Here is a 25,081-nt window from a genome sequence, read left to right on the forward strand (position 1 = left end):
ATGTCTCATGCTCACCCTCAGAAACAGTTTTGAGGAAAGCATACAACACTACACCAATAAGAGTCCTTGGGCAAGTCTATTAACAGTGCATTGGCCTACCTTTGTAACATGGTTTGAAGCTCTTAATAAGAGCTTAAGCCAAATGCCAGAAATGCAAATAGGCTACAGATCAAGCATCAAGTCAAAAAGCTGTCCTAGAGTTCAATAGCAAATGAGGTCCCTTGTGTACCCTGTTATGTCAGTATTTCCCAAAATCAGTTCTGCTTCAGGGATAGATGTGTGAAGATAAGGGGAAAAGGGGAAAACACAAAATTGTGTAGGGCATGGGCATCCCAAGGATGTATATTATCCTTCTACTGAGAAAAATATTACATAAATAAATAAAAAACTTTTATTTTGAAATGCAAAGAGCGGAAGTGCTCCTGTTGGCGAGACAGCGCTCACTTGGTTAAGCCCCCGCAGGCATACCCAGGTGAAATGAGTGACGGGATGGTGTGTAACATGCGTTTATGTTAAAAAATGATTGATTTAAAGGGATGTAGCTGTTTTAGGAGAGTATGAGCTGACGGCCAGCCCTCAGAGCGCCCGCTTCGCTGTTGTCCTTCAGTCCTCTCCGCTGTGGACAGCAGTGGACAGCTGACTGGAGCCACAGCCGTACTAACCGCGTCGCGCTAACCGGGGCGGGTTATTAATTAATAACTGATAAATATTAAAACTGTTGTATTTGAGTTGTATTTTTGCATTGAGAGGCGGCAGACAGCGCTGGAGCCATGCAGGGGCTCAAACTACCACTTACTGTAAAGTGTGAAGTCAATGTGCTGCTGGTCGCGGTGACCGCGCTGGGACTCCTTACCAGACTGTGCGGGATTCAGCTTCCCAGAGCCGTTGTGTAAGTATGGTACAGTGGACGTCCACTGCATGTCCACTACACGTCCACTACACCCCCTCTATTAAGTGAGTTCAGCTACTTTAACCCTTGTTGTTATGCCTGGGGTTTTTATAAACCACTGATTCTCTAGATTAATGTAAATGAATTCATGCAAATGAGGCTTTGGAAATTCATGTTTGAGGTTTCAGAGACCATACCCATAACACATGGTGGCACTGGGGTCTTTAGTAGCTGGTCTCTGGGCATTTAACTTTAAAGGTAATGGGCCACCTGTAATTAACAAGGTCCCCCACAACTTGTAGATCTGCCAATTGAATGGGATCCCCTGGAGCTGCACATGAACCTTCCCCAATACCAAGTCCAGAGGGTGGGAAAGCCCCCAGCATTGGCCTGTGGTGCAGTGGAGCTGCATTCTCGAGTGATTCTCTGGACTTTTGTCAAGTAGCTATCCCAGTCCCATTACCTGGGATGAGTTGGAGTGGCGTTTGTGATCCACAAGTAATCCTGACCTGACCTCACTTATGAACATGAGGTTAACAGCAATCAAATCCAACTTTAACCCTTAGAAGAGTAAAACCTGTTACTAGGGCTGGGCGATATGGTAATCACGATGAATCACGATATTTAAATCATGTAATCACAGACTAAATACATAAAATTTTTTTATTTTTATTCAACACCTGCTGCTCTTCATCTCATTTAACCAGTCTAATGATCTTTTTGCAATGAAACTTGCAGTTGATCAGTGTTTATTAAGCACTAACAGTATCCTTGATATGCTTAGAAAAGCATATTGTGTATCACGATACGATAAAATATTGTCATATTTCTCAGTGCTACCTGTTACTGCAGACAGTCCCTATTTGAATGAGTTTGTTGTAAAATGCATACATCAATGTTAATTACGCCTTTTTACTTCAGCTTTGATGAAGTTTACTACGGCCAGTTCCTGTCTCTGTACATGAAACGGGTGTTTTTCATTGACGAGAGTGGACCACCCTTTGGTCATATGATTCTAGCATTAGGAGGTGAGCCCTGTCCTGTCTGTAATCATGGCATATGATATGTAATGTATTTATGTGCAATTGCACCTTTATGTTAATGCCATTGTATTCACAGGCTACCTGGGGGGCTTTGATGGCAATTTTGTCTGGAACAGAATTGGAGCAGGTGAATAAAAAAAGCTCAAAATAAAAATATGTATAAGTAATTACTTGTCTCAAATCCAACATTAGAGTTTACTAATGATCTGGAATATGATCTGTACCAGATGTTTTAGGTATACTAATTCTGTCACTTTAACTCTCTTGTTTGTTTTCTTTCTACTACATCACAGAATACACCAGTAATGTGCCTGTGTGGACCCTCAGAGTGATTCCTGCCTTGGCTGGGTCACTTTGTGTGCCCCTTGGCTATCTTCTAATGGTGGAGTTGGGATATTCTCATTTCACTGCACTTGGAGCATCCATGCTCCTCCTTCTGGGTAAACGTGCATCTTTATCTTGGATATTTGCTGACTGATGATTGATTATTGATTTGAATATTGATGTGAAGCAGGGTGTAGTAGTTTTGAGTGGTGGTTGAATTGATCAACGTTTCCTCCTCACTTTTAATAGAGAACTCGCTGATTGTGCAGTCTCGCCTCATGCTGCTGGAGTCTGTCCTGATCTTTTTCCTGCTCCTTGCTGTTGTGTCTTACCTGCGGTTTCACAATGCTCCAAATAGGTGAGCATGACAGCATAAGATGGTCTATAGGTATTCAAATCAAGGCCATAACTTTTACTCTCCTTAGTGTATTTAGGCAGTTACCTTATAGGTGATGGTTTAGGTGCTCATAAGCATCCTTGTTGTTTCAGTTCATTATGCAGGTGGCTATGGCTTATCCTCTCTGGGGCTAGTTGTGCATTTGCGGTGGGGTAAGTACAGCAATCGCAATCTCCCATTTGCTTCATAGATCAAACAGTAACTCTGTACTGTTGTAGTTCTGCTAACTCTTTGGCTTTCTGTAAAACCATACAGGTACTATTGATACTGCATACTAGTATTTTCAGTATTATCAGTTTGGATATACAGCTCCGGAAAGAATTAAGAGACCTCTCTACATTATCATTTTATTATAATAATTATAATGCAAAGAAGTTATTAAATTTACTAGTACTATTATTTGAACTTTGAGAGCATTCAAAAATCACTATGGTGAAACCATAGCTTTTGTGTCTTGGGAGGCTCTCCACTAGTCTTTCACATTGCTGAGACATTAATAGAATGCAAATTCATGTAACTCCGCTTTGTTTGATGAAATGCCTGGAATAAAATGGCTGCCATATATGTAGAGATGCAAAATTAACAAAATAAAATTATGTTAACCCAACTTTGTTTCCTAGAGTGAAGTACATGGGTCTCTTCACCTACTTGCTGCTGCTTGGTCTGGCCGGTGTTCATACCTGGCATGTAATTGGAGATAAAACACTAAGCAATGTAAGTTTTTAATGTAATGTTCTGAAAAGGAAATCCCCTGTGTAAGTCAGTACCAAGGCGTTCATTCTGACTGCAACAACCGCTTGCTTTCTTCTTCCTCTCTAGGCCAAAGTGTTGGTGCAGGTCGTGGCTCGATTCCTGGCACTTGTTGTGCTCCCTGTTGTTCTGTACTTGGGATTTTTCTATGTACATCTGACTTTGCTGTACCATAGTGGACCACATGATCAAATGATGAGCAGCGCTTTTCAAGCCAGTCTAGAGGTACCATTCACACCAGCTTGATAAAACAGAGCCTTATGGACACACTCATTTACATGCATTTTAGCCAGTGTATTTTTTAAAATGCTAAGCACGATTGATTTATGATTATTCTGTTTACTTCATAGTACTTGTCTAGTACGCAGTACTTGCAGTACGTTTTCTAGTTGTCTAGTACTTATCTAATACTCTTAGTATTGCTTAGTGGAGTATAGGAGTGAGTTTGGAACAGTGGATCTGAAAATTAAATTGTCAACTATCAATGATTGGTAGATTTCTTGACTCCTAATATATGTACTAATATGATCAATAATTACTTGACTACTAATATATCTACTATTATGATCAGAGTAATAGGGCTGATATAAATTATTTGTAAAGTGACCCCTTTCGGATACACATGGGACAACAAAACATTCTAACTGTCCATGCTGTGATAAACAGGGTGGCCTGGCGAGGATCACTCAGGGTCAGCCTCTAGAGGTGGCATTCGGTTCCCAGGTGACTCTCCGCAGTGTGTCCAGTAAACCCCTTCCATGCTGGCTTCATTCCCACAAGGCCAACTATCCAATTAGGTCAGACGCTGTTAATCTGCTGCTTTCAGTAATAGGGCTAGAGTAATATGTAGACAGATAGTAATCCTGGATTACATGTAGTGATATATAGAATGTTTTTTTTTTTATTATTCCTGTTGGTGCAAAGGTATGAAAATGGCAGAGGCAGCTCCCATCAGCAGCAGGTGACCTGCTACCCTTTTAAAGATGTCAACAACTGGTGGATTATCAAAGACCCCAGCAAGTAAGCATACATTTTGGTGCAAAGGGCTCCCATAATACAGTGTGAAATCTAATAATGTATGACCAACCTGGAAATGTGATAAAATAATGTAATCCAATGTCTTAATAGTAGACTGTTATTACATAAACCGTCCCCTCAGTGTTCGAAGTTTTTGAACTTTAACTGCTGAGAATTTAAAGAACGCTGATCTTAATTCTGCTTTATATTTGCACTTTTTTAAATGTATCTCTTTATGCGTAGACAGAGTCTTGTAGTGAGCAGCCCTCCCAGACCAATCAGGCATGGTGATATTATACAGCTGCTGCACGGCATGACATCACGGTTCCTCAACACGTAATTAAACTCTCCTATAAAGCCTTATACATCATGAAAAACATGTCACCCAATCTGTGTTCCTTAATGTACTGTGTGTTTTTCCAGGCATGATGTTGCAGCTCCCATGAGCCCTCACTCTCAAGAAGTGTCTGGTTACATTGACTTCAATGTGTCAATGCCAGCCCAGAATCTGTGGAGAGTGGTAAGTGGTAAGAGTGTTCGGATGGTTTAAGATTAAATTATAAAAGTAATTTATGTTATGTTCTTATGAGTTCTTTTAAAGTGCTCATCTGTATGATGACAAACTGTCCACAGGACATAACCAACCGAGAGTCTGACAGGGATGTGTGGAAAACCATTCTGTCAGAAGTGCGGCTCATCCATGTTAACACTTCTGCTGTGCTGAAGGTGTGTGTGTGTACGTACATGTCTACATATCATACAAAAACTAGCCCACTAGTTAACAAAATAACATGTAAAGAGAAAGGTGTCTTCTGTTTAAGTCCAGTCATCTTCTACACTCTCAGGGGAAAAAAAAGGTATCTCGATTATGTCACTTGATTGTAAAGCTCTATAATGCTTCTGTTTTCCAGCTGAGTGGAGCCTCTCTACCAGACTGGGGCTTCAGGCAACTGGAAGTGGTGGGAGATAAGATCTATAAAGGCTACCAGCAGAGTGGGACGTGGAATGTTGAAGAGCATCGCTATGGCAGGAGTATGAGAATTCCCTTCTCTTACAGGGATTTGGTGTTTGAATACCTCTCATAGGCTAGTTGGTTTTAACACATCTGTCCATACTTGTGTTTAGGTCATGAGCAAAAGGAGAGAGAACTGGAGCTCAAGTCTCCCACTCATGATGACATAAACAGAAATCTCACATTTATGGCCAAGTTCATAGAGTTGCAGGTAGGTTTGATCATATGTGAGTGGTATTATTAAAAATTGGGAGTGTTTAGAAGCCAGAACAACTCAACCATAAAGTGGCAGCAGAGCATGTAAAGTTGCAGAGTGGGGTCACAGTGTTGAGGTGCAATGTCCGGCTGTGTCAATAACTGCAGCGTTCCAAACCTGCTGTTAGAGCTGCAAAGGAGGGGACCAACTCCATATTAATGCCAATGGATATCATAAAAGTCCCTGTGGATGTACCAATATTTTTGTCCATATAGTATAAATATGTTTATTGCTTAACATTTGCGTGTTCTTGCATATTCAACAGTGGAAAATGCTGACTGTTCGAAATGAAGAGTCTGAGCACAAGTATAGCTCTTTACCTCTGGAATGGATCACTATGGACACAAACATTGCATACTGGCTTCATCCATCCAGTAATGTACGTTGGTGTTACGTTCTTCCTGTTTTATATACAAGTGTATCAGTATGAAATGAAATCTACATACGTTGTTTTGTTTCAGGCACAGATCCACTTGATGGGGAACATTGTCACTTGGACTCTTGCAAACCTTGCACTGTTTGTGTATGTGCTCCTGTTTTTAACCTATCTGCTTAGACGCCGGCGGAAAATAGAAGACGTCCCTGAAGGTTATACATTACAGAGTCTGAACATACAAACATAACACAGATTTCATTTTGACCTCCACAGTTCCCACAGCTCCACACGTTTGCATAAAATTATTTATACAAATTACTTGGGTTGATCTATGGGATATATTATGGAGGCTGTTTCTCTCTCTCTCTCTCTCTTTTTGTACACCCTGTTATTTCCAAATGTAGCATCTTGGGAGCAGCTGGTTCTGGCTGGTGTCGTGTGCTCTGGAGGATGGGCTGTTAACTACCTGCCTTTCTTTCTGATGGAGAAGACCCTGTTTCTGTACCACTATCTTCCAGCTCTCACGTTCCAGATCCTGCAAATACCTGTTGTTGTAGAGCACCTTTACATTCATGTCTTAAGGTGATGACTATAACTGACATCACTGCTGTCCAGTGAAAACATGCTCTGTACACTGTGTATACAATTTAAAGTCACCATTGTGGAGATGCATGTTTTTTCATTAGACAGGGATTATAAACATTGCACGTGGCATCTTTTAAAGCATGGATTCCCCCTTACACAATGCTTATTTTTCTTTCCCCAGATCTCCTTCTCATCAGAAGGCTTTTGGTGGAGTTGTTCTGGCAGCCATGTGTTCAGTGTATCTTTGCTACCGCACCTTCAGTCCCCTCACGTACGGCCAACCTGAACTTACCTCAGAGCAGCTAGCTACACTGCGCTGGAGAGAGAGTTGGGATATTCTTGTTCGGAAACGCTAATGTTTGGAATTCTCCCTCATGTTTCCCAACGACATTAAACAAATAGTTTGAACACTATAGTTTGCAGGAAAGCAACATATGGACAGAGGACCGGATTTTATTACAGTGTGTTTAACACCATGTTGCAGGGTTCTTGAGTGGATCAGTCCTGGAGGGCCAGCGTCAGCGTCAGAGTTTTGTGATTTTCCCACTCAAACACCTGGATAATAGCCAATTTGCTGTTATTTACCAGGTGTAGTGTGTGTTTGAGCAGGGAATTCATGAAACCTTGCTGGACCTCCAGGCCTGGATTTGGAAACATGCTATATATCAGTGAAACTGATGTGGAGATGCTGTCATAACACTGAGGTTGAGGCTGTAGAAACATTTCACAATGCGTTTTCAGGCATTTTGAAAACAAATGTGAAAAGGCCTTATCCATAAAAGCTGCTAAATATGGAGATTTTGCTTCCATTAACTAAGTATTAAATCTTTTATATGATCAATGAGTTAATTCATTATCAGATTTTATACTGTGAATTCTTTGTGTGTAAAATTGGGTTGTACAGTTCCTACTTTGTTTTGGGACCCATTAAGAATGACTTTGCTGCTGGACTTGGTTACTATTAATCCCTACACAACACTAAGCAATGATACTTGAAAAAAGGGAGTAACTGTTTTTAACTGTAGCCAGTTGTGCCCCACTCAAATCATTTAACAATGCTACATCTAAAATAAACATATGTCTATGCACACTTAACATGTACTGTTAGAAGTGTGAGAAGCTTAGTGCTTACAGAATGTGTTTCTGAATTTGCCTTCTAAAAAGGCAGTGGCTATTAGGTGTATCATGATTAAAAATGTAATCATCTTTCTCTCATCACATTACTGAATCAGTTATAGACAATTGCAGCAATAAGGGTCTTTTTACCCAATGGAAAAACACTTAATTTTGAATAAATACGAATAAACATAAATGCAGTACAATGTGGTGTTTGTAACTCCTCTGCCTCAGCCACTGTATGGATTTGTTCAGTTTCACCAGTAGCTTACCTGATCTACTACTCCTTCTGATTAGATAAACTAGATAAACTAATTATACAGCAACTGTAAATAAGGGCCTTCTTTAAAGAGAGCTTTGGAAATGCTTAAGCCACACTTATACACATCAAATCAGAGTGTACTTATAAAAAAAAATAATATCACTTGCCAAGAATTTTCCTTTACACATTGTGTTCGAATGCTTTAAACTGTATTTCTATGTGAATTTTCATCCAGTCCAGCTTAATGAAAAAAGGAATGGTATCTCTAATTAAGATGCTCACGTAGTGCTGCTGCAGTGAGTTTTGGAAACATTCCTGATGTATGTTTGTGTCTTGTAGTCACTCTGTGTTGAGTGAAGAGAGAGTCTTTAGCTGGTCTCTCCAGTGCTCCTGCCAACGCAGCAGCTCAGCCTCCTGCTGCTTGCTAGATTTCTTCACTCTCTCCAGCTCCTCCATCACCCTCTGCTCATAGCTCTAAAGTAAAATAGGTAAATACTGTTTAGTGCAACAGTATAGCTTTCTACAGGCATGCTGAAAAGGCACTTGCCCATTAATACCTTTTGGTATTAATTTACATGTGTAAATGTGCACCTGGAACTTATTATGCACATTCATTCACTTACCTGATGCACTGAATTTCTGACTGCCATAGCCTTAAGGTGCCCCATTGTGGTTTTAGCTGTCGTGATGGTGGCTGTCTGTCGCTGTTGTTGGTTAGCAGAGGAGTCATCAGTGCCCCCAAAGTAATGAATTCCTGGCCATGATCTATAAAATGAAAATCAACAGGTAAACAACATTTCACATTAAACACTGATTACAACCAGTTATGAGATTTCTTTTCAGTCCTCACCTGCTCCCTCTCTCCAGTGCAGGTCTGTTTTTGTCCTTCTCTTGTAAAGTATCAGCATGTTTATGGCGAACAAGAGCTGTGATACTTTCCATCTTTGCTTCAACCACTGCAGTCAGAAACAAATTTCAAGCTGCAAATAAGTAATCATGTACCTATTAATTATAATAACTAGCAAGTGAATATTGGTCTTAAGCTAGACTATATGTTCAAATGTTTGTGGACACCCCTCCTAATCAATGCATTTAGCTACTGTACATTGCACCCATTGCTGATGAAGATGTGCAGATGCACACACACAGCTTAGTCCCTGTAGAGAAGTATTGCCAAATGAATAGGATTTGCAGATGAACATGAACCTACAGACACCATGCCTAATGCCAGGCATGGAATAGAGGGGCATAAAGCCCCTAAGCATTGAACTGTAGAGCAGTGGAACTGTGTTCTATGGAATGATGGTGCTTCATCCATCCATCCATTTTTGGGATGAACTAGGGAGTTAAGGATGAGGTTAGTGGCGATCATCCAACATCCTAAACTCACTAACACTCTTGTCGCTGAATGCAATTAGATCCTCACAGCAGTGTTCCAAAATATAGTTAAAAGCTTTCCCTAGACAGTAGAGACAGTTACTCCAATATAAGCAGAATCAACTACTTTAATGCCGCGGATTTTGGTAGAAACAATAAATGAGCAGGTGTCCCATAGTGTCTTTACATATTCCTTCACCTTAAGAAATGGCAGTTTAAAATGAACCGGTGGAGGTGGAAGTTATAGTCTGGAAGATCAAGATAACTTTCAGAGACAACTGCTTGTAGGATTTCTAGACAGGCAAATGCAGATCTCCAGGAAGGTTTAGCAGACTCTGGAGTGGTGGTGCTCTATTTACTGTGCGGTGACACTTGCACAAATATGACCTTCCTGGAAAAGTCATCAGAAGAAATTCTTTGTGTCCTCATCACAAAATTCTGTCAGAAGTTGAACATCTGAACAAGCCTGATGCAGCCCTGTGGACTGATGAAATTAAGAGAACTGCACAAAATCACATCACAGGAAAATGAAACTCAATCGATCAAAGATGAATTTCCACAGTGTGGACAATAATGTCTATTCTATGCAATTCTATTCTAATACAAAAATGGCAAATAAACCTATATCTTAACTTGAAGGTTCAATTATGTTTTTGACAGTTACACAAACAAAGAACTGAAAAAACAGTATAACCAGAACTAGAACAGCAGTTAGGAAGTAATTCAATGCAGATAAGTGCAGTCATTAATATAGCTAAATGTATGTTAAAGAGGAACACACACGACAGACTATTGTTTAAATGTCAGTAAGTGTTGCGTCATGCCTGAGATTACCAAAAAAAAAACACAGACCACAAACACGGCCCTATCTCACAACGGAAAGATCTCCAGGGCATCACCAGAGCAGCATGCCATACAAAAATGTATGAGTGGACATATGAAATAACTAAATTTTGGGAGATGGAACATACCAGAAACCCCTTCTCCCTAATCTAATGTCCTTTAAATCCCTGCCTTGGTTATGTGTTTACGGCAAATCTGCTCAACCCTCCATCTCCCAATCACTTGCCTCTTAAGCCAGTCATATATCATTCCTGGCTCCACTTATTAAAAAGGGGGGTCATCATAAGTAAGAAGCCATGGTTTGAACTCGCTGGGCCTAGTTTATCCCAAAACATCTTAAAAACTGTTAAGATAATTGAACTTATGCTGAGTTGCTTTTAGGAAACCCAGTTCTGAATATTTATTGTTTAGGGCTGGAAATGGATGGAGAGTATCTAACAGGCTGCAATAAATCTCTTATGATAAATACTTTTAAAAGCCATTTTATGGCTTTCTGTGATGTCACTACCAAACAAACCCATGTTTTCATCCATATTCAAATAAATGACCACCTACATCCACCTTGGATCTCCTCAGCAGTCAGGATGTTGTCCAGCTGGAACACCAAGCTTTCTGTCAAAGTGGCAAGTGCAGTCACAAACTCCTCTGCTTTCTTTCTAATACAGGCCTTTTAGGGAAAAAAATAGTGATAGTCTTAGTAAACATTGACTTAAATATCTGCAAAGACAGCATAAAGCAGACGAACCTGGAGTTCCAGTCTGGTGTTCTGAATGGCCTTCCTCTGTTCCTCTTGCCTCTCTTGTTCAGCCATGACCAGCCTGCTCAGCTCCTCCTCATAGGACGGGTGGCTCAGACGCACACGGAGCTGACTGCTATGTTTTTTCTGATAGGGAAATTGAATGTAGAATGTATTGAAACATTTGTACATTGCATTGAGTGGGTTACTGTACAGCACACACCTCTGTGCTTTTCAACTTATGGAAGACTTGGTTATATTGGCAATAAGTCAATTAGCTAGTTTTAGAGCAAGGGAGGGGTATTGCAGGGCTAAGGTGTACAGGGTTCAGGCCTTGGAAACCAAAATACATGACACTCTTATGTACTTCAGATGCCATAGAAGCAACACTTTTGGTTTCTTTTAAATACTTTTTAATGGACTATGTATTTAGTTAGTCCACTTACCTTTTTTTGTTCAGTTCCTTGCTGATATTGTTCCAATTGCTGTTGAATGAGCGCCACACTGTGACTCAGATCCTCCATATGCTGATCCCTGAGTTTCTGGAGGACCACTTCGGGCATCTCACAGATAGACTCCTCAATATTCTTCAATTGTTGCCGAAACTCTAGTCAGAGAATGTAAGATCAGCTTTTGTTGCACAGGAACATTTTACTTTAGGTCCTGGATAGTTCTTAAGTAGATCTTTCCTTATATAAAGACGTCTGATTGTGTGATTCTGACAGTGTTTTATCAGGACTGCTCAACTTCATGTGAATATCGCTGCTGTCTAATAAAAAACATGTTTTCTCCATTGTTTAAACCCTGTAGCTGCTCTGTACACTGTGTAAATAATTCTGGATTAATAGACCAATAAAATGCTCTACATTACTAGGAATAAACTCTTATTTTACACTTCCATTCAAAGTTAAGAACATTTTTTCATCTCCATTTTGGAGATGTTTGGATATGTCTATGAGCCTGACCTTGCACACAGCTGTTGTGGTACTCTTGAGACTGACTCTGGTAAACCAGGAGCCTTTTGTTTAGCTCTTCAGCACATTGCTCGAAAGATTCTTGAATGTGCTGAGGGCGGCTGACAGGACGTCGCTCCTTCTTCTTATAGTAGTCCTAATAGAAGAGTAATTGGATTGAATTATTTTGAACTCGAGTTCTGAATTTATTTAATGACAGACAGAATAATTTCAGACAGAAGAATTAGAATTAGTGTTAGTGTACAGTGTACCTCAGCCACCTGTAGGAGACCATCATTAGCTTTCCACAGAATGTTGCAGATGAAGCCTTTAAATGGGAGGCTGAAGAAACACAATTTCAAGAACTGATCACTGATGTTTCCAAAAATGAAAGGACCTCAACAGTCCTGTGATCACTCCCAACCACAACCACATTATTTATGAAGGTAACTCCTACATGAAATATCCAGTATATATATATATATATATATATATATATATATATATATATATATATATATATATATATATAAATAACCGAGTATGTGCGAAATATGTAACCCCTTATATACACTTACTTGCCCTGCTCATCTCCAGGTTTAGAGCCAAATACTTGGAACCTCCTATCAAGTCGATTAGGTTTGGAGAATCTTCTCACACTGTAAAAGATGGCACTGAATTGTAGATGGCTTACATATTAGCTATAAACAACAGTAAAAAAAGGATTGTACAACATACAAAAGTATGTCTTGAGTAATGTATTCTGTTAGGAAGGTTGCATCACACCACGGCTCAGCTAAAAACTCTAGACAGCATAACTGGCCACACTCTTTTTTGGAAGAAAAAGATTGCTTAGTTCCTGCTAATTTAAAGTGATGTTAGTCATCTAGTAATTATTAGCATCACTCAGGGGAGAACAAGATAACAAGGTGGAACTGGATCACAAAAAGAAGAACTAGGTTAATAAAAACCAGAGTGACCAAATACAGGAAAAATCTGACTCTAATTGTCAGAGTGAAACTAATAGAAACATTCTTACAACATGACAGATCCACAAAACAAATGGTTTAGTCAGCGAAGTGAAAGTCACTGCCGTAACAGAGTTGCTTCTCAAAAAAACAACAGTTCTTTTTTAAGCTTTCATTTAGAGAGTACGTGTATGTTTTAAATAATGCCTAAAGCTTAACTAAAGCAAATAGACGTTTAGTCCCGACACAATTCATTCAAAAAAATTATGGGATGGAGCACCCTCATTTCAGAGAACACTGCTCCACAGCTCAATGCTGGGTGACTTTATTCCCCTATAGCACACGGCAAGTATTTGACATGTTGCCAATAGGTTAATGTTCCAGAAAGTCATGGAGAGTATTAGTAACACTTCTCTATGGGGATTAGATAAGCTGTGTGTGTGTGTGTGTGTGTGTGTGTGTGTGTGTTTGTGTGTGTGTATGTGTGTGTGTGCGCATTTGCACATCTTTGTCAGCAACCTAAAGTGGCTGAATGCATTCGTTAAAAGGGATGTCCACAAAACTTTGAATGTATATGTAATATAATCTACAGCCAAATGGGAGTTTTTATTATTGAAGACACCAATTTCAAATCATTGAACTGGAGTGTAGCCAATAACCTGACACAAAAAACATCTACATACTTCTAAGGTCCTTTGTGGCTCAGGCACTGTAAGGAAGAGTGTCAACTGCTGAGTAAAAAACAAGCTTGTTTGAAATTCTGCTGTAAAAACTCAATGTAGCAATTCTGTGATATAAATTTATGCTAACCTCTGTGAGCTGACAGACTCAGGCGATTTCTTGCCCAACTGGCTCTGGCTTCTCCATGACCTTTGGCCTAAACCCACAGGAGAGCTTGGTCTAGCAGGGCCTGATGGGTCAGACAACAAACCACAGTGTTACACATGAAACTGAAGGAAGTCTCTTGTTCACCATCATGGATGAGGATTGAGGAAAGCACAAAGTGTTGTTTACCCATAACTGCTGTGGAGCTTCTGTCTGTAAAATCACCACTGATCTCATGACTTTCTTGATGTTTGCTAATCCTGAGGTTTTGACAGGGGAAAAAGTCAGATATGTTCACTGTGTCACGAACAATCAGTCAGAAACTTCCTGTCCCTGTGTGTCCCTAGTTGGAAGGGTATTACCAAGCTATTGAAAGAACTGATCTTTGAACACAAAGCAATGGTTTAGAATCAGATATGTCTTATTATCTGTATAATGTCTTATTATCTGTAGATATTATTTTTTATTAAAAAGAAAAATGGCGTGTGACTTCCTCCGGTGTGAATTTCTCCTTTATACACTTATTATTAGGAGTAATAACAAAAGCATGGTATATTTCTAAATTAATTATTTCTCACTTGGGAACTTTAATACAAACCACATTTGTGTTTGTAAGTAGATGTGAGGCGTGAGAATATTTAACATAATAAAAAGGTATTGACGTGTGTGGACATCCATCCTTTACATATTTCCAATGCTTTTGTCATTACTTCACATCAAAACAAATGCCAAGTCAGAGGTGCAGATCTACTTCTACTACTACGTCGGTTACAGTAATGAGTCTAGACTTCTAAAGCTTAAAGTTAATCATTTCTACTATTCTAGAATTTATGGCTGTGTTCTTTACCTCAGCAGCCCTTTGATAACCCCTACAGCCATATCATTCATGAAGGCAACTTCCCTGCAGCTGGGCTGGAGGAGGGCATCCTCAGCTGCACTTGTTACCTTCTCTTGCTTACGGGACCGGGGACGAGTAGCCACTGCAAACGCCCCCTGCAGAGGAGCATCGGGCAGTGTAACAGCCATGGATGGGTCCTGAAAGAAATGACGAGGATGATGATGATCATAATCACTGTCAGCATTATGTGAATCTTCCAAAAGAATGATTAAGTTACAGAACAGGGTTCAGTGCAGTACAAATCTGGAAGTGAGTAGTTTTAGTAGTAGTAGGTGAGAGGCAGGGTAAAACGTAACAGGTTTCTTTATGTAGTTAAACAGTATGAATTTAGTAATATGTGTTTAGCTCTCTCTTGGTGACAGTAATAAAGCATTACTTTGAAACATGTAAATAACTAGCAATGCTAGTATAGCCTCCACATGGCAGGTACGACTATGAATAACCAGAGAAATAACAGAAGTCTATATTTCCACAAATACATTCACAAAAGCTGGAAGTAAATTTGTGATCATATGGACAAGTTTGTACAAATAGCTCAAATTCAGACATTTAAATTGTTTGTACAAATAGCTCAAATTCAGACATATTTAAATAGCCTAAAATCTAAAGTCTCTTTTTGGGGACGTTTTAGACAAATACAGTTATGTCAAACTATCAAACACAAAACTGAGGTCTAAGGGTTAAGAGAAGGGTTATCGTGAAGATAATATTTTGCAAAAAACAAAACACATCAGGTTGTGCCCCATTCTTTTACTAGTGCTTTGACATACCAAAAAGCATTCAAGATACTGACACCTCTTCCTTAGTTCTTCTATCAGGGAAGTTGTTAAACCGAAGATGTCATCTGATGTTACAACCTGAAAGACACTTATATTTAAATTATTGCCATTCTGTATACTATAGCTTCAAATAATTCACAAACATAAAGTATACTTGTTGTAAATGATTACGATGACTCACCTTCTCATCCGGCTTGGGTTCAGTAAAAGCATGAATCAGTTCTTCTAATTCGACCATCATAGTGTTAATACGCTTCTTCTGCATATTGCTTTTTAAAGCCTGTGGGTGCACATACATACAGTCTCATGCAAACATTTGGGCACCCCTGGTCAAATGACACACTGTGGTGATTCTTCAAAGTGGAAATATGTGAATAAAATCCTTAACAGGACATGTGACTCTACCTTTAGAGGGAGTATAGTCAGTGGTAAAGTGATTGTTAAAGCAAACAAAATGCTTCAAATACCTCTGCTTTGATCTGGACCTGTGTGCTTGTCATGACTCTTTGGATTTTCTCAAGAAACATTAGATCCACTGTCAGAAAGTGAAACTTCTCCTCAAACTTGTTGATGATATATTTTGCCTGACCAGAAAAAAACAGAAGTGCATTACTTCTGTTTTATTCAGTTGAGCAATATTACAGATCTAATGTCTTAACCATAATTATTCGGCATTTCGTTCTTCAGCTTGATACCTGTTCTAGCCACTTGGACTCTGTGCACTCCATGTCAAGCATCAAAGCCTCATCAGCTGAGTCAATGTGCTTGGCTATTTTGTTGAGTTGCTTTTGGTATACCTCAATTTCTATAGGGGTGAAATTTCCTCCTTCAGAAAACAGCCTTTTAAAAAAAACACATGATGATTATTACAGATTTATTTCCTGACATGTAGAGGATTCTTTTTTAAACAGGTACAAAATCACTGACTTACTTGAAAGATTTCATTAAAAGCGCATTAGCCTCTCTAAGACCCTCAAACTTGACTTCTGTGTTTTGTCTGAAGTGTCGCTGTACTTCTTGAATGACAGTCATGTGTTTGCCCAAGCTGGTTTGTAGTGAAGCTACAAGTTTTACTAGCCTGTAAATGACAAATCATAAACATGTAGTTAAACCGAGAGTTTACTTATACAGATCCAACTGAAGTTTACATTGTCTTTTTTATTGGGCAATCAAGGAGGTACTTACTTATCAGACTTGGTAGCAGTGTTAAAAGTGTCCTCCATGTTATATATTTGAGTGTGAAAGTTCTCAGTTAATTTGCGCTGTCTGATCTGCAGCTCAGTGAAATCAGTTCGTAACTCAGCCAAGGCCTGTAGTATTCCTTTGCAGTGCCTGTCGACTCTGTCTTGATGTAAGCTTAGTTCAGCTGCCCAACATCATACAGACAATTTTAAAACACTACAACTTAACCATGTCAAATGAAAAATAGGACAAGGCAAATATGTAACAAGTTACCTCCAAAAATTAACCCTTAGAAGTCACATTTATCACCAGTACAAAAAAACCCCTGAATTATTAATTAATTAATTTCTCACTCATCTCTTTGAAAATACACTACATGTCCAAATGTTTGTAGACACCCCTTCTAATGAATGCATTAAGCAACTTTAAGTAAAACCCACTGCTAACACAGATGTACAAATGCACACACACGCCCACACAGTGCTTGTCTAGTCGCTGTAGGACTCTCTGGAGGAGAGTCATGAACCTACTGGCACCATGTCTAATGCCAGGCATGGGATAGAGGGGTATAAAACCCCCCAAGCACTGATCTGTGGAGCAGTGGAAACGTGTTCTCTGGAATAATGGTGCTCTATCCAAAACCTTTGAGTGGGGATCATACAAAATCCTGCCTCATTTCTGTCATTGTTTGATATTGGATTTAAATGTAATTCATTGTGAAACTCAAAGTAAGTAAGTAGTTAACAGAACAAAACTAATGGTAATACGTCTAGACTTATAAGGGTTAACAGTAGTATTACATAGGGTTACGACAGGGACACCTGCTCGGACGTTGTGAATGTCCATCTTAATCCTCTTGGCACGAGGTTGGTGAAGATGGAGGCGGAGATCTAACTCGGACTTCAGCTCCTCTTTCTTAGAATCAACGATGGTCATAGTGTTATTCAGTACTGCATGATATCTCTCCTCAAGGTGATTAAAGAACTCTTCTCTCACACTGGAACACAAAGCAGAGTTAGAAAGGGACATATCAATAAGATGCTGTTAGTTTCTAACTTATTTAATATTAAGGTCTTACATTTTTTGTAATTCAAGTGAGAGACCTTTGGGGAACAAAACTCGCTCCGCTTCTACAGGGTTCACATCCACCGCGCTATCACACAACATTACTAAGCTGCGGCAGCTAAACACAATTCCTTTTGCAGTTGTGAAAGTTTCAGTGGCTTCAGAGTCCTTAAACTCCTGTGAGACATAATCAAAGTCTTCCTGGAAAACAAAAACACACGAAAGACTTTTATACAGATGGACAGGAGAAAGGCAGGAAGAGGCCACAGGTGAAAAGAAATGAACACAAATATCTACCTCAGTGGGGACTGAATCAACAGAGCAATTCGCTTGAGAATTCGTTTTCTGGGACACATCTGGGCAGTGCTTCCTTCCTGGACTTCCTAATGCTTTCTTTCTCTTAATGCTGGCCATCGGACTGGCGTCTGAGAAAACATCAAGTCAGACACATCAAAAGATCACCAGACAAAAAAATGCCATTTGGAAATTTAACTCACCAAGTTTAAGAGAAGGGAAAAGCTTTTGAAGCTCCTCAAGGTCCTAGCATATGTAAATAGACTACATTAGATTACAGAAGACTCCAAAAACAATGTATACAAGCAGAATAGAATTCTGTATATACTGTAACAACCTGTCCAGCTGCAAGTTTATCACCCAGCAAGTTGACAAAATCTATACCTGGCTGTATACTTCTTTGACGCTGAAGTATTGGCTCACTGCCAAGCTGTATGTGTGTAATTCTTCTAGGATCATTGCAGGGAAACTCTCCACTGTATGGACTCCCTCCTTATAGAAAGTTATATACCTACAGGATATGTAGTTGAAAATGTTTACAAAACATTTAGATATTAGTTATGATGACTGAAACACAAAACCTTTAGCATAAATAGGGACCAGATGGGACATCACAAGGCACAATACACAATGTGAATGCTACTGCATGTACACTTTGAATCCCAGGTTTTTCTATGATTGGCTTCTTATTTAAATGGGGTTATTGACTTATCAAAGTTTGAATTATTTTCATTTTATGCAAACAATTTAAGCCATTCTCACTTTCAAAGCTTCTTCAAATCAGCAACTACTGAATAATATTTCCTGCACACTACTGTATACAATGTCATTTCCTCAAAGTATTAAGCAAATCTAAGATGGTCAGTTGGGGACTTTTTGCTCAAATCTGCTGACTTAAAGCAGGAAAACAGAAGAATCTGATTACCCTTCCTTGATTTCCTCCAAACTACCAAGAGTCTTCGCTAACACAGCTTTGAGGGCCTCCTCTGTGCTTTCCTGACGTAGTTTGTCCATTAACACATCCAGCTGAGCCTCTTTCTTCTAGAGATAAAAAACAGATCAGACTCAAATGAACACAAACTGTAACTAGAAGCAAACAGTTTATGACAGTGCGGTCTGTCTCACCTGGTTTTCCTGATCATAGCTGCAGCGAACTTCATTGAGATGATCTTGCAGCTGCTGCTCTCTCTTCTGCAGGTCTGCAGTGTGCACCTCCCAGAGGTGAGCTGTGCCATGCAGGAACTTAAACAAAGACTTACTTAAGAGGGCTGCAGTCTTGGTCAGATCCTCAAAGGTTTTCTGTAAAATATGGCAAATGCAGGGTTGACTATGTTGTATAACTGTTGTATTCAGTGTTTAAGTATAGTATTATAGTATTAGTTCAAGGAGAATTTAATTTAATAATTTAATTATGTCAATATATTTAAATGCAGAACAAAACAGTAATTCAAAGAAGTTTGATATGAATGTTCACAATTGTTCACAATGCTGATGATAGAAACTAGGCCTAATTACCTTTAACTAGTGTTAATTAGACTAGTAATAGTAGTAGACTATTAATGTGATAGAATGCCCAGTTTCTATCTCCACCATTGTACAGAACTGAGTCTGTAAGTTTCTCTATAATTAACCATTTCAGATCAGACACTCAGAATGACATCTCGACCAAAATTCATGTTTGGCCAAAAAGGTGTACTTTTAAACTTACATCCATTGCTGCCAATCGCTCCTCTGTTTGCTTCTGGCACTTGCTAGTTACAGGTAGAAGCTCATCATTGACAATGTCTTGTGTCTCATTTGTAGAGAATCCATAGGTAGACAATTTATTCTGTGGGTTAAAATGTAGTGACCTTTTTTTTTCATCTCCGTTTTATAAACGAACAAGTAATGTTAAACATGAAACTTCAATGGTTGCTAACCTTGAAGCGTTCCACTTCAGCTAGACACTCTTGCCAAGTGTTCTCATAATATTTATGCAGTTTTGCCACTGTGTCAATGTGCATGCAATCTGAAAAGGGTTAACATGGGCACACAAATGAATGTAGATTCAAAAAAATATTGATTAAACGTAAGTTATTTGTAAGTATAAATGGTATAAATGGTAAACAGCATATCCTTACCAATCTGCTTATTGAGTGCTGATAAAGAGGAGTACCACTCAGAAACTAATGACTTTGAACATCTTGGAGGGATCATAGTTCTTTAAATGAAAACACAAATTTAAAATATTGTAACTCTGACCAAGCATTTTAAATCAGATTGAAGTTTGCACAATGAATTTGAGTATTTAACCTCATTTGCTCCAGGATTTTGATGCGTTGCTCACTGTACATTTGTTGAGTTGTCCACAAGGTGTTTAGAGTTTCTTGTACATTTTGTGGTCTCTGGATTTCAGGACTGTTTATGAAGTCTCTGGAAATGGAGAAGTTAGTAATAATAATGTTAAGATTTCCTAAAAATTAAACACTCAACAACAGCACATTGACAAAAAACCTTGTATCCCCAAAACAGCAAAAAGGTGAAGGTTATTGAAAATGAAATTGGGGCATTTCTATTTGTCCTTTCATGAAAGTCTGACACAATGTGAAGAACAACTGCCAGATTTTCATCATATTATAACAGTAGTTCATGATCTGCAAGACTATGAGTTGGTATAATGTTTCCACTAAACAGGCTGCAGTTTTTTACTAAATACAAGCACTTAAATCTTGTTATAGAGTGTAATACCTATTCAGTCCAAATGTTACAGCCTACATGCCAAGCATTTTCAGTAGCACTAGCCAAGTCTTAGAATGGACTTACTTAAACTGGCTGACTGCAGCCAAAACTTTCAGTCTCTTCCAGTCTTGAAGCTTAGTCTCCCACTTCAGTCGGCAACGAGCCTCTTTCTGTAGATCCTTCTCCATCAGGTTCAAATGGAGCTTGGCTATAGCTCGTCTATTTGCCAATAATGCCTGGTTTATCATCTGTAAAAAAGCACTTGGAATCAATATACCATCATACAGTGCGATGGAATCATAAATATTCTTATATAAAGTGTATCATACCATGGCTTCATTATCAATCAGTCGGTGAACATCAGAGGGCATCACATAACTGATTTTTTCAAGTTTCATTACATATTTCTTTAGTAATGCTGAAATCTAGAGAACACAGACAATGTTTATATAACGTTGCCTTGTTAACTCTGTTAATGACTATACAACCAGCATCTCCTCACAGATTATGTACCATAGATGCTCTTTCAGTCTCATATTTAATGAAGGTCTCATCTAACTCTTGTATCCATTTTCTCCTCACTGTAGACGTGTGGCTAACAGTGTTCCAAAACTCATGCAGATCCTGTGGGAAAAAAATGAAAAGATGATGTCAACAATTCAACAGGAGACTAGAATGTACATTCTTACTAATTTTCTTATGAATTAATAAGATACACTGTACTAATAAGCCACAATGATGGGGTACCTCACCTCAAAGCCGAAGGCTTCTAAGTCATCAACATTTTCTGTCTTCTGCATAAGTTTCTCCAGCTTGTCATCACATTCTGACAGTCTGAGAAGGATACCTTCGCCAGTCTGTTTTAATAATGGTTCATATCCCTAATGAAAGAAAACTTGACTGTTAAATCCAAGCTATAATATGACCCAACCAGTGGTAACTCTATGGCAAAATTCCCACACATAAATCATCTCTGAATCAGCACTATTCAGCATTACCGCACTGAGCACTGAAAGGTCTCTTTGGAGCTGAGCAATGGCTTCTGTGTGATCCCTTTGTTTTTTTTCCATGAGACGCTCAATGATGTCTGAGCCTGTCTTTGCTGAAACTGTAGGTAATAGTTTGTATAAAACAGTTTTATGAAATAATATGAAACAAAGTGGAAGGAATATGATTTGTGCTTTAACATTATTCACCAACTGTACCAACCAATGTTATCAGGCAGGCCTTGAATCTCTTCATAATCAACCCAGTTTTCACTTCTTGTAGGGTGGTTGCGTGACAATTGCTGGTTCCTGTCAAACAACAGGAACAATGCTAATATTGAAAACCTGAGTATTGGCTGATGCCAATCAAATACTTTCTCTATAAAGCGATAAGCATCTAAAAGTAGGCTATCACACTCAAACAGATGACAAACGCAGCCAAATGTATAATTTGTGTAGGATACAGATGGAATTTCCATGCAGTGAACACACACACACACACACACACACATGTGGACAGCCTGGGGAGCAGAGAGGATTGAGGGCCTTGCCTAGTGAGCCTAAGCTGCCAACCCTGTCATCCCTTTCTTCCCTGTCATCAACAACCCAGTGCTCTAACCACTGAGCCACTGCTGTCCCCACTGCCTCTCTTCCCCACAGGAAGAAACAAAGCTAACCTCATCATAATCATAATGATTTATTTTTACTTCCCTACAATATAGTTTCCACCTCTATTTAGTGTTTTCAGATGATACTGACCTGATACAATACCTGGAATGATATTGACTTTCACGTTTCACTATACTTGTGGTATCCAGGACTTAACAGTTATAGTTTTTCAATAAAGAAACTGGACATTTTGGAAAGTCAATTAACCCTTAACCCAATAGAAATGTTGTGGACGGACAAAAAGGGCAGCTAGTTCAAGAAGGCCCACCAAAATCTCTAAGTTTAAGCAGTTGTGGCTAAAAATAGGCCAACGTTCCTCCTAAACATGCATCATTGGAGGACCGTTAAACAGTTACCAGTTACTGCTGCTGAAAAAGAGTAACCAGTTACTCAAATCAAGGGTTTTCATACTTTTACCGCCTTGATGTTTTTGCATCATTTGATTGACAGGGGTCCCTTTACTTAGGTTTAGTCAAATTTGTGCAGAAACACTGAAAACTGTAAAAGGTGCACACACTTTCTAGTGGTACTGTAACCATTTGCTGAGTGTTTTCAGACTGTTTCAAAAGAGTAATGAAATAACAATGTTTCCTGTCTGGAAATGTGGTCTGTGTCAGAGCAGCATCAACAATACAGTGTAAGGTTCCCTTTGGTGTAAAAGGAGAAGAATAAGTCATGGTGGCGTAAGAGGGAATAGAAACTGAACAAAACGGTTTATTTAAAACAAGTTATGTCAGGTTTGTAAGACCTGTTTTTATCTTGGAATACACACATGGACAAAATTGTTGGTACCCCTTGGTTAATTACAGAAACATTCTATGAAAATGAACAAATAAAAATCCAACATTTTGAACCATGCTTCAACAGAAATAAACCATTAAACAGGCCTGGACAGAAATGATGGTACCCCTGAAAATAATGTGACCAAAGGCACATGTTAAATCAAGGTGTGTCCACTAATTAGTATCACAGGTGTCTACAATCTTGTAATCAGTCAGTGGGCCTATATATAGGGCTACAGGTAGTCACTGTGCTGTTTGGTGACATGGTGTGTACCACACTCAACATGGACCAGAGGAAGTGAAGGAAAGAGACAAGCATATTAAAGGTAAAGGTTATAAGACCATCTCCAAGCAGCTTGATGTTCCCGTGACTACAGTTGCACACATTATTCAGAAATTTGAGATCCATGGGACTGTAGCCAACCTCCCTGGACGTGGCCGCAGTAGGAAAACTGATGACAAATGAAAGAGACGGATAATACGAATGGTAAAAAAAGAGCCCAGAATAACTTCTAAAGAGATTAAAGGCGAACTTCAAGCTCAAGGAACATCAGTGTCAGATCGCACCATCCGTCGTTGTTTGAGTCAAAGTGGACTTCATGGGAGACGACCAAGGAGGACACCATTGTTGAAAACAAATCATTAAAAAGACAGACTGGAATTTGCCAAACTACATGTTGACAAAGCCTCAAAGCTTCTGGGAGGATGTCCTATGGACAGATGAGCCAAAAATTGACCTTTTTACCAAGGCACATCAGCTCTATGTTCACAAGCGGAAAAATGAAGCTTATCAAGAAAAGAACACTGTCCCTACTGTGAAACAATTTTGTCCACATGTGTACCAATACACAAGAAAGCATGCTTACTGAGTTTATTACTGCTAACTGAATTATCTGATATCATTTGATACGGCAATGCTATGATATTCTGAATTAATGATACTGAACTGAATATTAGCAAAAGAAATGACTACCTACATACTTTGAGTGACTTCAAGATATTTAACCAAAACATAGCTAAAATAAAATTGTGCAAATTGTATCGTATAAATATCATTTAATCCTTCCAGTTGGATTTCTATGTAACATGTTAGAGAATAGATGTGCCTGAGTTCCTTATGTGCTGATCCATGTGCTTTCACAATCAGTCTCATGCAAAACCCACATCCACCACATTAATATTGTACCTAGTCATATCTCCAGAGCCATGATTAGCCCCAGTGGGCTGGTGTGGGCCACTGTCTGTGTCCCTGCCCATAGGGTCATCTCCATTGAAGTAGCTGTCATTTGTAACACGTCTCCTCCGACTTTCATGAAGAGACAATGATAAATGAACCTATCGAGAGAAACAACAAGCATCCGAATGATTTGGATATCATGTTTGGGGGGGGGCATTTTCAGCCAGTTTTCCTCGCAGTCACCCTTTTTAGCTGATTTAACGATGTCATTAGGTAATAAGGTAGATATTATCATCGAAAAGTTTAGACTTTAGCTACAGCAAAGTAGCTCAACACTGAGGTTCCTCACCTGGGCGTCAAACATTTGTCGGTACACCTTTCCGCTCGGAACAACTCGAGTCTCCGCCATGCCTGCTGCACACTTCTAACGGGCTAAAAATGGTGGATTTACACCAATAAATGATGTTACTTTTTATTTTCGCTTCATGTCTGAGCTTTAAAAAGCGACTGACTGGGCTGACGCTAGCTACTCCGCTAGTGCTAGCTACTCCGCTAGTGCTAGCGCAGCGTTTCTGTGGCGTAGTTATGGCAACGGGGCGGCTGGAGGACAAAAGGTCCAACCGAAGCCGCGCGCACTTGATTCATGCTGATGAAAAGGTCCAACCAGCAGCCCTCAGCGCTGAGTTTCCTAAGCATGCCCCTGCAGGGCGGTTTTCTGCTTAGCTACAGGCTGCAAGCAAAACACAGATATGAAACTAAATACTAAATACTACACTAAACAGAAAGCAAAAATATTGCATCA

The 25,081-nt window shown here is 39.3% G+C and overlaps 2 protein-coding genes across 2 annotated transcripts; one reads left to right on the forward strand and one right to left on the reverse strand.

Moving 5' to 3' along the window:
* Positions 1–425: 425 nt before the first annotated feature.
* pomt1 (protein-O-mannosyltransferase 1) lies at positions 426–7,961 on the forward strand. Its single transcript, XM_072664984.1, has 19 exons — positions 426–889; positions 1,811–1,917; positions 2,009–2,059; positions 2,226–2,372; positions 2,506–2,614; positions 2,746–2,805; positions 3,274–3,367; positions 3,473–3,628; positions 4,070–4,200; positions 4,328–4,423; positions 4,664–4,756; positions 4,844–4,940; positions 5,054–5,146; positions 5,332–5,452; positions 5,546–5,643; positions 5,954–6,067; positions 6,150–6,276; positions 6,469–6,646; positions 6,831–7,961. Exons 1-19 carry the CDS (start codon positions 771–773, stop codon positions 7,003–7,005), a joined length of 2,166 nt encoding a protein of 721 aa, XP_072521085.1. The 5' UTR covers positions 426–770; the 3' UTR covers positions 7,006–7,961.
* On the reverse strand, positions 7,087–25,048 carry ccdc180 (coiled-coil domain containing 180). Its single transcript, XM_072664983.1, has 37 exons — positions 24,629–25,048; positions 24,289–24,437; positions 21,875–21,960; positions 21,664–21,773; positions 21,418–21,546; positions 21,179–21,289; positions 20,995–21,090; positions 20,750–20,913; positions 20,240–20,359; positions 20,068–20,147; positions 19,867–19,955; positions 19,656–19,775; positions 19,073–19,246; positions 18,873–18,988; positions 18,332–18,458; positions 18,151–18,193; positions 17,951–18,078; positions 17,667–17,854; positions 17,410–17,585; positions 16,592–16,772; positions 16,338–16,484; positions 16,102–16,246; positions 15,874–15,990; positions 15,588–15,686; positions 15,398–15,484; positions 14,577–14,764; positions 13,919–13,989; positions 13,715–13,814; positions 12,515–12,595; positions 12,209–12,278; positions 11,949–12,093; positions 11,430–11,590; positions 10,993–11,130; positions 10,803–10,914; positions 8,878–8,983; positions 8,651–8,792; positions 7,087–8,501 (listed from the first exon to the last, which is right to left on the reverse strand). The coding sequence occupies exons 1-37, from the start codon at positions 24,686–24,688 to the stop codon at positions 8,367–8,369; spliced, it is 4,491 nt and encodes a 1,496-aa protein (XP_072521084.1). The 5' UTR covers positions 24,689–25,048; the 3' UTR covers positions 7,087–8,366.
* Positions 25,049–25,081: the final 33 nt, after the last annotated feature.

This window comes from Salminus brasiliensis, chromosome 20 (genome assembly GCF_030463535.1).
Source record: "Salminus brasiliensis chromosome 20, fSalBra1.hap2, whole genome shotgun sequence".
In the NCBI taxonomy this organism is placed as follows: Eukaryota; Metazoa; Chordata; class Actinopteri; order Characiformes; family Bryconidae; genus Salminus; species Salminus brasiliensis.